The sequence below is a fragment of the Podarcis cretensis genome (assembly GCF_951804945.1).
Source record: "Podarcis cretensis genome assembly, chromosome: 8".
Classification (NCBI taxonomy): Eukaryota; Metazoa; Chordata; class Lepidosauria; order Squamata; family Lacertidae; genus Podarcis; species Podarcis cretensis.
Window position 1 is genome coordinate 77,687,662 of NC_137177.1, and position 12,401 is coordinate 77,700,062.

The 12,401-nt window shown below is 47.9% G+C and overlaps 1 protein-coding gene across 10 annotated transcripts in view; it reads right to left on the reverse strand.

Moving 5' to 3' along the window:
• The window catches only part of CASZ1 (castor zinc finger 1), a 446,064-nt gene that overhangs the window by 58,511 nt on the left and 375,152 nt on the right, over nt 1-12,401 (reverse strand). For all 10 annotated transcript variants that reach the window (XR_013841587.1, XM_079986666.1, XM_079986664.1 and 7 more), the window contains one exon: nt 11,340-11,936. Coding sequence is in view for 9 of the 10 variants with exons in the window: in XM_079986666.1 (XP_079842792.1) it covers nt 11,340-11,936 (597 nt within the window). In the remaining variant the exon portion in view is untranslated. The remainder of the gene's footprint in view (nt 1-11,339; nt 11,937-12,401) is intronic.

Here is a 12,401-nt window from a genome sequence, read left to right on the forward strand (position 1 = left end):
TTGCAGCAGCTGTGGCTTGAACTTTTACTATGCCTGACACCATATAGGTAAGACATCAAGCACAGTTAAATGTGGGGCATAGTTTGCTTCAAATGGCCTGGCTTAAGTAGGGTACATAGGCTGGAGGTGCCCCACCACTGCCCTACAAGTAGATGCTGGTCTGGGTGGGGAGGGAGAGGGCTGCTTTGGAATTGGGGCAACCTGTGGTTTCTCAGGATGAGGGGTTTCAAAGTAGGAGCCTATTCCAGGGCTTTGGAAACCTGCCCGTTTATTTTATGTTACTTTCTTCTTCTTCTTTTAGACTTTTATTCTGCCTTCTGGCCCAGAAATGGGCCCCCGAGGAGCCCTAGGAGGCAGTTTTGCTGGTCACTGGGAAGGACGGTGTGGAGGTCGCTTTATTTCTGTGCATAGGAGGAGATAAAGATTGCTCCAATGTGCCAGTGCGGCCTCATTCAAGCTTTGGGCTGACACGGCGGTTCCACCTCTTGGGTTGCCCCCCGTCTTTCCTCCCCCCCTCCCACCAGCCACCTAACTTTCTCCCTACAGAGTGAAGATTTACTGTGGGCAAAGAGTCCTTCAAGCCTCCCTCATCGCTTCCTCTCAACTCTCAGCAAAGGCTTTTGGTCACCCTGTAGGTGAGAGAAAAAGGAAGAGGCCTAGGGGGCGTGTCTTCAAGTTTTCCAGGCTCATGACCTCATTTTAACCCAAAACGTACCTTTGGGGACACGTTTCCTAATCTTTCACCATATATTTGCATGGTGGCAGTGTTCCTGTTGCAGTGCACTTTGGATCATGTCATGAAATTAATCACATCACTAAAACTTTTCTATGGTCTCCAAAGTATGCACCTTCCTAGAGCAAGGGCCATAGCTCAGAGACAGAGCACCTGCTTTGCATGCAGAAGGTCCCTGGTTTGATCCCCAATGGCATCTCCAGGTACAGCTCGGAGGGAACATTGCCTGAAACGCTGCTGCCAGTCAGTGTGGGCGATACTGAGAAAGTTGGACCAAAGGTCTGGTTTCCTATAAGGTTGCTTCCAGTGTCCCTAATGTCTTAAGGAAAGGGCCACAGTTCATTTGGAGAGCATCTGCTTTGCAGGCAGAAGGTCCCAGAATCATTTGCAGGCAGGTCTGGGAGAGACCTGTGTCTGAAATTCTGGAAAGCCACTGCCGATTGGCGTGGAAGGGCTACTTACCCCTTCTCTCGCCTATTGCTGCCCTGGCGCTGTGGGTTAAACCACAGAGCCTAGGACTTGCCAAACAGAAGGTTGGCGGTTCGAATCCCCACGACGGGGTGAGCTCCCGTTGCTCGGTCCCTGCTCCTGCCCACCTAGCAGTTCGAAAGAACATCAAAGCACAAGTAGATAAATAGGTACCGCTCTGGAGGGAAGGTAAACGGCGTTTCCGTGCGCTGCTCTGGTTCGCCAGAAGCGGCTTAGTCATGCTGGCCACATGACCTGGAAGCAGTACGCCGGCTCCCTCGGCCAATAAAGTGAGATGACGGCCGCAACCCCAGAGTCGGCCACGACTGGACCTAATGGTCAGGGGTCCCTTTACTTTACCCAAAGACATCTCCCATGCTGGGATTAGACCCCAAAGTAAACCCATGTCAGCAGAAGGCTTTTAAAAATCCTAAATGATTCAAGGGAGGTTGAGGGAGAAGAGGGTGCCTGTGGGAAGCAGTGGCCCATCAGGTGACATCTCAGCTGCAGGCTGACAGCCATTTACTCCTGGGTCAAGACCACAAGTGAGTCATTGGTCTGGCTTAGAGTGGGGGATGGAGGAAGAGAGAACTGGGAGACGGACGGCACTGGGAGAGATGAGAGCAAGGCAATGAGATGGAGGGCCCTTCTATTGTTGACTGACCCCTTCTGCCTTAAGGGAGGCAAACAGACTTATTGAGAGGTGTAGGAACGATGGCTTTGGCCATGGGGATCCACCTGCGCCACTGCCTCCCCAGCCACCCTGGTGCGCCACGAGCATCGCATTCCATGTCCGCCAGCCCGCAACATTAAAGGCTTCCTTCCTTGCCGTTTCACTGCCTCTCCCCGGCGTAACACGAGAGCCCCGTCAAAAGCAGTTAATCCCGTACAATCCCGAATCTCCCAGGTCTAAGATTTCCCTGTTCCTGCTAAATCTGCCTTCCCCCTTTTTCTGCTTTTCATCTCTCTTCAGACCTGAAAAATGATCTCTCTCCCTCTCCCGCCTCTTTGACACCCGCCCGGCTCCACTCAACTCCCGGGGCCTTATGCGGTGAAACCCCATCCAGGTCAGAATAAAAACCACACGGAGAGCAGAGAGGGAATCCAAAAGGGAAATTAAACTATTACTGGTTTTAACAGCTCCCTTGGAAGTTTGCAGTGGCAGGTGGGCAGGGGAACAGAAAGGAACTTTCTCCTTCTCTCCCTCTCTCTGTACTCAATGATTTTTTGATTATTATTATTTTTTTATGGTGGTGCCATTACTCAAAAGAATCTTTTTTGCAAGGGGTCCGAATCAGAACATGCAAAGATTCACCACCTCAAAGGGTGGATGGAGGCTGGAAAAGTGGGGTGCAGGGGGGCTCTTTTCTGCAGCACTGGGAATTTGAGAGCAAGTGCAAAGCAACTATTTCAAGCACATATGCCTCCCCCACAGAACCCTGGGACCTGCAGTTTCCTAAGGGTGCTTGGGATTGTAGTTCTCCAAGGGGCTAAAACATATTTCTCAGGAATCCTTTTTTCTTTTTGAGGGAGTGGGAGAACATGTTTTAGATGTATGGTAGCCTTAACTTCCTCCCTGGGCTTTTGGGACTCTTGCTGGAATTTCCTGGAGGGTCGTACTCTGTGCTCCTGTAGGAGGAGAGGGGGTCCAAATGGGGTCCCCCCCACTCTGATTCTGTTGCTGACCATTTGTGGGCATTCCCCAAAGAGCAGAGATCTGAAGGTGCTTGTGGCTGGCTCAGAGCAGCTCTGCTATCGCAAAAGGATCCCGAATTAGCAAAAGAAAAAAAGGAAAAGAAAAAAAGGAAGCGTCCCGAAAGGGACTAAAAATAGCTCACAGCAACACACTATATATGGAGGGGAAAGTAAAACACCCAAATGGAAGAGAAGGTCTGGACTTTGGGGGGGACGGGGAGGGTGTCCCAAACACAGCACATTGTTTTCTATTCTAACCAGAAAAATTGGGTGCGATGGGGGGTGAGTCTGGAGGGAGACCTTGCCCAAGAAGGGAGGGATTTGATTAAGCAGGTGGCATCATTGGTAGTTTGGGGCATAGGTTGTTGGGCATAGTTCTGATCCCAAGTGCTTGCTGGCCTTGTATGCATACATAGAACTCTCTGCAAGCAAAGAATATGTGTTTTTTTTCTGTGTTGCCCCATAAGAAAAATTCCAAAATACATAGCAGGGCAGTACCTTTATTAAGCCAGTCAATGAATAGTGAGTCAGCTTTACAGAGTTCTCCAGAGCTCTTCAGCAAGGCTGGATATTTAGCAAAGGAGGAGGGAGAAAAAAGCTATGTGTTAAAGGTCACATCCACACCACATGGCTTTCCCAAGGAACCATGGGAACTGTAGTTTGCCCACCACAGAGCTACAATCCCCAACACCTGTTGCAAACTACAGTTCCCAGGATTCTTTGGGGAAAGTCATGTGCTTTAAATGCATGGTGTGGTTGTGAGCAAAGTCTCCATAGGTCTCAGTCCCAATAAATTTGGCCAGCCTTTGCCAACCAGGTGCCCTACAGCTCCTTTGGACTACCACTCAGCTGGGGCTGAAAGGAGTTGTCGTTCAAAAACAGCTGGAAAACACCAGTTTGGCAAAGAGTAGATTAGATTCTCCAGTGCAGGTTTCAGGGTTCATGTGGAGATGCACAAGATGCCAAGAAGATCATGAGCATATCCAACTACCCGTGTCCCAAACTACCAGTGATCTGGTTCTTTGAAATATTAAAACCCAGCAGTTCTCTTAATTTGCCACCAGCCTTAAGCAAAACAAGACTCAGCAAGGGCACCTGGGGCTCATTCCTTCGCAGTAAGACTTGGAGAACCTTGACTACCAATCGCACCCAGGGCTTCTGAAAGTGTTCCCTTGTTGTGGAAAAGAAAAGAGAGGGGAGGCCGGGGAAGGGAAGAACCCTGCCTTGCGCAAAGATGTTTTAGAACATTCCTATTCTGCATCCATTCACATCCATTTAAAAACAGTTCAAAAACTAGAAAGGAACAACAACATGCTCCACAAATAATGCAATATATAGAATCTGGATAAACCGCGAAAAAGCAGAGTGATGAAATCTGCACAAAGGTTGGGCAGTGAGAGAGACAGAGGACAAGGCAAGCCTGTGTATGCAGATGGGATGAGAGGCTTCTCAGGAAACTATAGATCACGAACACACACACAAACACACACACACACACACACAGAGAGAGCTGGTGTTTTATTTGAGGATGTGTCCTGCAACCTGTTCTTGACACTATCTTAGTGAATTACTCTTCAGTGCTACTGCATTATGGCTGTCCAGAGGGAGCTATGGTGTAACAAGAACAGGACACCACTACCGAGCATATCTGGTATGAAAAGTGATGAGATTTCAGCAGGAAGTTGTAGCCTATGCGCCAAAGCAGTGTGAATGCCTCCAAAACTTTGCAGGCACAAAGGAGAGTTGAAAGCAAAGCAGGGTTGTGTATGACTGCCCTAATAGCATCATGAGCATGAACCATCATGAATGTGCAATGAAAAGAATGCCTGAAGGGGCCTCCAGGTAGGTGTGGAGTCAAAACAGAGAAGGAAGATGCTCTAAACATTTTTTCTACCAGCATCTGACCCATTCCACCAGCAGAAGAGATGGGAAGCAGAGCTCATTCCATGAGCTTTGCCAGAAGATCCTCCTACACCTGATTGATGCAAGCTGATCATTATAAGAACAACTGTTTAAGAAACAACTGTTTAAGAATTGGTCCCTGAATATGTTTCCCTGCCCCCTCTTCCCTCCTTGCCACTTTCCCCTTGTGTGTTATGCTTGTCTTAGATTGTAAGCTTGTGTGGGCAGGGGACTGTCTTATTTTAATTGAATGTTAAGTTTGCCGCTCCAGAAACATTTTTGGCTAAAGAAGGGGGTCCAAATGCTCTCAATAAATAAATTAGCAACTCTTTCTTTATGATACTGCTTTCTGTGTCCAAGGGAGACTTTTTTTGTGTTGCATAAACAGTTGGGGGTAGCTCACCGTGGAGCCTAAAAGTTCCAACCGAATGTCTGGTATGATTTAATTGTTGTATGTAACTTCTCCATAACCAAGGGAAGCTTAAAAGGTAGCTCACAACAGCAACAAGAGAAATAATGTTTCGACCATCTATGGAACCAAACCTCTGCTTTTATCTACTTACAGAACGCCAGACACAAGTTTGAACTGTGCACATCAGTTTCATAGTTTCTCTTTTACAATTACACACAAAGAGAGTGTTCAGGGATGCTATTCTCTCCCTAATTCTTCTGAAGAGCTGCTGCCAGCCAGTGTGGACTAGAGATGGGGGAGGAATTCAACTTTGTTTGCATCTGAATGAGAAGCTACCTAAATCCGCACTTCTCGAACCAAACACAAAGAGAAACCCAGCTGTTCTTCAAATTTTGCATTTCTCTGAATTTTGCAGTGCTTTTCTCCAACCTAATAATGGGTACAAAGATACACATGCTAGGAAAAGGTGTGCATAAAGATGCATCTGTTACTGAAAACCCCATACAAAAATGCATTATACTGGGGGAAATGGCTTGCAAAACAGCATACAAAAGTGTGTTCAGTAGAAATCCATGCTAAAATGCTGGCGAATTTCCATGAGGATTTTTTGTAAAAAGAAAAAAAAAAGCCAATCGCTGCGGAAAGGTGAACCGAATTTACGATTTGCAAAAGAAAGAAAGAAATACAATGGGAGATAACAAAATACACAGATTCATCCATTCCTAGAGTAGGGAAGTGCTGAGCTAGGTGAACCACAGGTCAGTATCAGCTAGCAACCTCCGCTCCTACCAAGCACCGTGCCTGACCACTGGCCATCCTGGCTGGGGCTAATGGGAGTTGCAATCCAACAACCACATGGGGGAGGCACCTCCTTTGCACACAGAAGGTCCTGGGTTCAATCACTGGCATCTCCAGGAAGGGCCACGTCTGAAATCTCGGAGAGCCACTGTCAGCCAGGGTAGACAATATTTAGCTAGATGGACCAATGGCCTGACTCAGTCTAAGGCAGCTTCCTGGGTTGCAAACATCTGGGATGCACCATACCAGCTGCACCTCAAGTAGCTACTTAAAACTAGGGTATGGAAAGCTGTGTATATCTCTCTCTCCGGAATTGGGGGTTTGAAGCTGCAAGATGCTGAAAATCGACTCAGCCCTGAATGCTGCCTAGATGGAAACCATGCACCAGCTGCTCTGAGTAACGCAGAAGGTGAGCAGGGTGGAAGCAAGACAAGGAACAAAACCGCACACAGAAACACAGGCCAAACTGGGAGTGAGGATTCGTGCAGCCGCTTCGCATAGCATTGCCTGCTATTATCGTCAAAACAGCGGGCGGACCTTGCCAGGTCAGGCCAAAGGTCTGTCGGATCCAGCAGCCTGCCTGCTGCAGACGCCCTCACCGCCAAGGAGATCTGCGGCATAAGCCACCTGCTGCTATGTGTCCCCTGGTGCCTGGTACTCGGCGCCTCTGCATACGAAGGATCCATATTTGGCTCTCACGGCTGAGTGCTGTCGATCAGCTGATTCGCCGTGAATTTCCCTCCCTGCTTGCTCACCTAGAAGGTGGCACACAATCTGGGTGGGAACCTTTGTCAATCCAGGCTTTGGAAAAGGTGCCATGTGGTGGGAAATAACCCTGCCAGATGGTGCTGTTTAACTCCCTGTGGGCTGGCAGGCTCGGCTACGCGTTCCCAGAAGTATTCCCCGTTCCCCATAACTGTATATTTTTGGGGGTGCCTCTGCAAACAGGAAAGGCAACCAAAAGAGCTGGACTGGGGAGGGGCGGCGGGGGAAAATTAAAACAAACTTAAGCACCGAGTCCGGGCTCAATCACCTTGTGCTGGCGACAGACAAGGGCTTTTCCTATCAAAGGAAACTGAAGGTCACACTTTTCCTCATTGATCTTGCAATGTTTGTTAATTACTCTGTCACTGATGTGGCGAAGGATAATTAAACAGCTCTGTTTATATCTTATATGCATAATTATGTGCGTTGCCACTGAACTCGCGAAGGCTGGAGAAGAGGGAAGGGACAGATGAACAGAGATGAGTTTCGGTTGCATTATTAAGGGGGAGCGCGGGGTGGGGTGGGGGAAGCTGGGGCCCACATGCACAAAAGGGAGAAACTTTGATGGATTGGTGCGATCAGGGGGGCTTGTCGAGATGTGGGAAAGAGGGCAAAGTATCGAGCGAAGTTATTAAACCTGAATGGGAGTTTAGACTTCATTTGAAGATGCCCTTCTCTCTCTCTCTCTCTCTCTCTCTCTCTCTCTCTCTCTCTCTCTCTCTCTCTCATATTCTCTATTTCTTTTTTGGGGGTTGCAGGAGTTCTGGTAACTCAATCTTGAATCTCCCTGTGCTTAAAGCTAGCTTTTTTACACATCCACTTCTTTTGGAAAGCTTCCCCATAGCTCCCTATAAATGGTCACCTCCTATCTTTTTGCCACCGATGGGGTGGTGGTGGGGTTTGGAGCCCCATATTTAGTCTCTGCCTTCCTGCCAGCCACCTCTGCCTCGATTTCAGAATCTTCCCAGAACAAAAGCTCCTATATCACGACTGTTTAAAGTTCTCCATAAACCTTTCCGGCCCTCGTTGTGTCCTGGTTCAAACACTGTGCTCTATGCTTGAGGGGCAGTGGGAATCTGTGGCTCTGTGCGGTTGTGGTGATGCTTAAAGTCCTGCACTGGGTTTAATTAGATTGGATGGAACTGGCCTACAACAGCACCCATAATTCTGTGGGGCCCAGCCAGGCAGGACTGGGTAATCTGCAGTCAGTCTGGTCCATTTGCATGGTCATAACAAAATCTTAAATTTCTTTTTTTTGCTCCCCTTGTTTTGCACACATTCACCAACAATTGTTCCCCTTCCAGCCCTACATGAAAGACTGCCTCCATCCCCACAGACCCTCTCTGTTGTTAAGGCTGGAAAAGGGGTCCCTCTTGGCAGTTCCTCAAAATTGGTGGTGGTTGGGGGGCTGGGGGTGGAGGGCTTTCTTTGTGGCAGAGCAGCACCTAAACTGTGGAACTCCCTCCCCACGAAAAAACGTCTGGCATCTTGGGCTGCATACACTTCCTACATTTAAAGCACACGACTTCTCCCAAAGGATCTTGGGAGCTGTAGTTCACCCGCCTCCCACAGAGCTGCAATTCCCAACATCTTAAACCAACTACAGTTCCCAGGATTCTTTAGAGAAAGACATATACTTTAAATGTATGGTGTGTACACAGTCTCTCCGGCACAGCTGAAGACACCCCTCTTTACACTGTTAAGATATTCTGTTTTGCTGAATTTATACTGTTCTGTTCTGGCTGGAAGAGTATGGCTTGCTTTTATAGTTGTAACTATTTCATCTGCATTTTTATATATGTATATATAAACCACATATTATATTGTTAGAACCTGCCCCCAGGACCTTACGGTGAAAGATGGGTAAGAAATCTTAAAAATAAATAAAATAATGTAATTAATTTCAGTTGGGTCTGCTCTGAGTAAGACTTAGGCAGACACAACCCCATCTCCTCACAGTTGCCGGTTAAGGTACTTTTGCACACACAAAAACCTCTCCCTCTTCCTTGTTAAACTGTGTCCTTTTACCTTTTCCACTTTATCTAGATTGCAAAGACTGGGCAGAGAGCATAGTGAGTTCAGATAACAACCACCAGAGTTTGAATAATGGGGCATTTTGCCAGCTCTCCAGGAAGCGAGTGGAACTTTCCCTACTATGGGTGAGGTCTGCAGAGAGGTTTCTCCCCCCCCCCCCCCGCTTCCCCCCAAAGCAATAAATTCTTGCTTTCTTAACGAAAAAGTAGACTATAGAAACTCAAGGAAGGTGGCGCTGGGGAGAGAGAATGCATGCAGGCTGAAAGAAAAGAGTGAAAAAGAATAACCCCCTAGCAGAACAACGGCCAATTATTGCATTAAGATCAGAAGAGGGGGACTTTTTGGTAGTCCCACTGTCCTAAAAAGTTTGGGGTTTGGGGTGGGATGGTCTTGGAGAAAAAAAGGCATTCTCCAGTGAAGCTCCTAGCTTGCAGAATTCCCTCTCTACAGAGGTGTGTCTTGCACCTTCATTATATAATTTCCACAGTACACTGAGGACATACTTCTTGACACCTGAAATATATACCTCGGTTTACGAACTTAATCCGATCCGGAAGTCCGTTCTTAAACCAAAACCATTCTTAAGCTGAGAAGCGCTTTCCCTAATGAGGCCTCCCGCCGCCGGTGCCCTTCCACCGTTCGGTTTCCGTTTGTAGACCGAGGTAAAGTTCACAAACCGAGACACACTTCCGGTTTTGCGGAGTTCATAAACCGAACAGTTCGTAAACAGGGCTGTTCTTAAACCGAGGTACCACTGTATGTATTTTCAAGACACACACTATTGCTACAATAGTAATTTGTTTTAAACTATCTTTAATGCTTAAATCGTTGAGACCTGGCCCGTGACCTAGTGGGGAAGGGCAGGTAACAAACTGACAATGATTATGATGGTTTAAGATTTGTTTATGGATTTTATGGAACTGCAAACCATAACGTAACTCCCCTCCTTCCCCCTCATTCCATACATAATAGCCAAAAGCACACATTCCCCGGAGATGTAAGCAAGCGATGTTAAGCGGTAATAATAGTAACAACAGCAATGGTAATATTGTAAACCGCCTTGGGAAGGTAGTTCTGTCCCGGGAAGAGGTTGGGAAAAAAGCACACGCATAAGGTAGATAAATAAAAACAACAAGGAAGGCAACAATTAAAAAAAAAGGAAGGGAAATTAAACTCGCCGTAAAACAGCTCCCAGGGTAGGAAGAGCTGGAAAAAGAGAGAAGTCTCGTTCGTGCTAATGTGTCCGACAGGCAGGCCTGAGCGGTGGCAGGCAGAGGTGTCACAGAAGGAGCTGCTGCTGTTTTGTCGCTGAGCCAGTGGCAGCCAAAATTCCTCTAGAGGGGAAGGCCGAGGGAAAGAAGCCGCTTCTCTCTTCTGCCAGCACAACTCCCCGCTCAGCTGAGATCTGTGTTCCATGTCCCTGACTCCATTCCTTTCTCTCCCCTTCGAGGGAAGAGGGGAAGCAATTGTGGGGGGTGGGCTGGAAGGGGGAGACGGAGGGCCTGGCGGCTGCGTCAGAGGAACCAGGAGCCCACTCAGACACACACTTGTGCAAGCACACATGAGCACAAGCACTAAGCCAGAACTCTTTTCATGGTATGTGCCATAGCAATGTTCTGCGAAGCTGGTTGAACACATCTGCAGCGCAAGCACAGACAATAAAGCAGAAAGAAGGAAGGGAATATATTCTGATTTTCTTCAGGAGTTCTGGCGATGGTGCTGAAGCTGCAGTTGTATGTTGTTATCGATGGCATTTCATTTAACTCGCCATTTTATACTTTTTTAATGTATGGCATTAGATGGTTAGGTACAATCTTGCACTCACTTACTTGGGACTAGGGACAGTTAGCACTTGACGGGGCTTAATTTCAAGTGGGCATATATAGAGTTGCACTGTAAAATTGAGTAGCTGCAATTAATATTTTAAATAAGTTGAAATAATACTTATTGTTATTTTAGCCTACTAAATTATATATATTAATAAGCATATATATGTATGGGGATTGTCCTCATTTATTATAAATGTTCAAGGTACCATTGATTGTTTTAAGTGGCTACTACAATGGATTAGTCACATTTCAAAATCCCTTTTTAAAATAGAACTAATTGCATTTTGCTTTTAAACGGAGTGTTGGGGCTAGCCCACAATGTGGGGTTCAGGGACTGCCTAGGCGTCCTTTGACACAGGGAATATGCTGCTCATTGTTGAAGGGGATAAAAAGCTACCTAGGTCAGCCCCTTACGCCATCCCACCCACCTGAGTCCAGAATACAGAATGCTGTGTGCAGGGAGCAGATGATTTGCAAGAGGGACTTACAGAGCAATACCTGTAGGCAAGTCGTGTAAGTAAGCCAAGCTGCACGCAACAGGAAATGCTCTCCCCCCCAAAAAAAGAAGAGCCACCAACCCAGTAACAGCTGGGTAGAAATTTGTTAGGATGATCAAACAGACCCTGGATCCATCCAGCAAACGTACCGGTTTTTCAGTGCTCAAGAAAGAGCATAACAGAAATGCCAGCCTAGGCAGCCTTACCTGAGGCAGCACCTCCACCTAGCTTGGAGACCACCTCACTGCTGGGACCCCGGAAGCTTTCGTCCTTCGAGGGAGGCCCATCCGAATCCCGTTCATCCAGGAAGCTGCTCCCATCTTGGGGTCCCCTGAGTGGCTCGGCCTCATCCACGTTGTCCTCTTCATCACTGCACCCCTTGGGCTGTACCATATACACGCCTTCAGGGGGCACCTCAGCGCCCTCGGAGCCCCTGGGTTCCTTGCTCTCGATGCGCCCCAGCAAGGAGTCTTCGCTGTACTCCCCGTTGACCCACTTTTCAATCACTTCCCTTCGCTTGTCCTCCTCAATCTTCTGCACGCGGTCGACCCCCTCAGGGAACTCTGGGCCCAGTTCCTTGGCCCCAGGCCGGGCGATATCCTTTGCGGTGGTGAGGGTGCCCCCACCAGCGCTCTCCCGACCCAGGGGAGGCTTTTCGGCATGCGCCCGCTCGGGTCCCTTGTGGTCAACAACGACCTGGCGGCTGAGCTTAGCACAGATCGCGTTCAGCTTCAAGCCACCTTTGCGCTTGGCAGCCATCTTGGGGTTACCTGAGGTTCTGTCAGTGCATATAGTTCTTTCAGCTGGAGGGAAGAAACAAAGAGAGAGAGAGAAAGCGAGACAGTTAGAGGGTGGGGTAGTCTCCAATGCATCCAAAGCAAGTTTGAATACCGTTCAAATAACCGAAAGAAGAATAAACAAGTGGACTAAATCACAATTGGCTTCATCCCAAAGCAAATCCACACAAGCAAATTAGCACTTTCTTCATTATTTACATTCTGTGCTTCCTGTAAGAAGCTCAGGGGCTCCCTCCCTTTCACTGTCACAATGACCCTGTGAGGTAGGCTAGCTGTGGAGATTATGATGGGCCCGGTGTCACTCAGTGAGCTTTATGGCTGATTTAGCAGTGATTTGAACTCGCATCTTCCTGGTCTAATGCTCGGACTTTTACACCACACTGACCACCTTTCCACAATCCCACAGTGAGTTGAGCAGCTTCCTGGAGCATTTGCTTGAGCAGCTGTGTGGCAAGGTGGTTAGAGCATGAG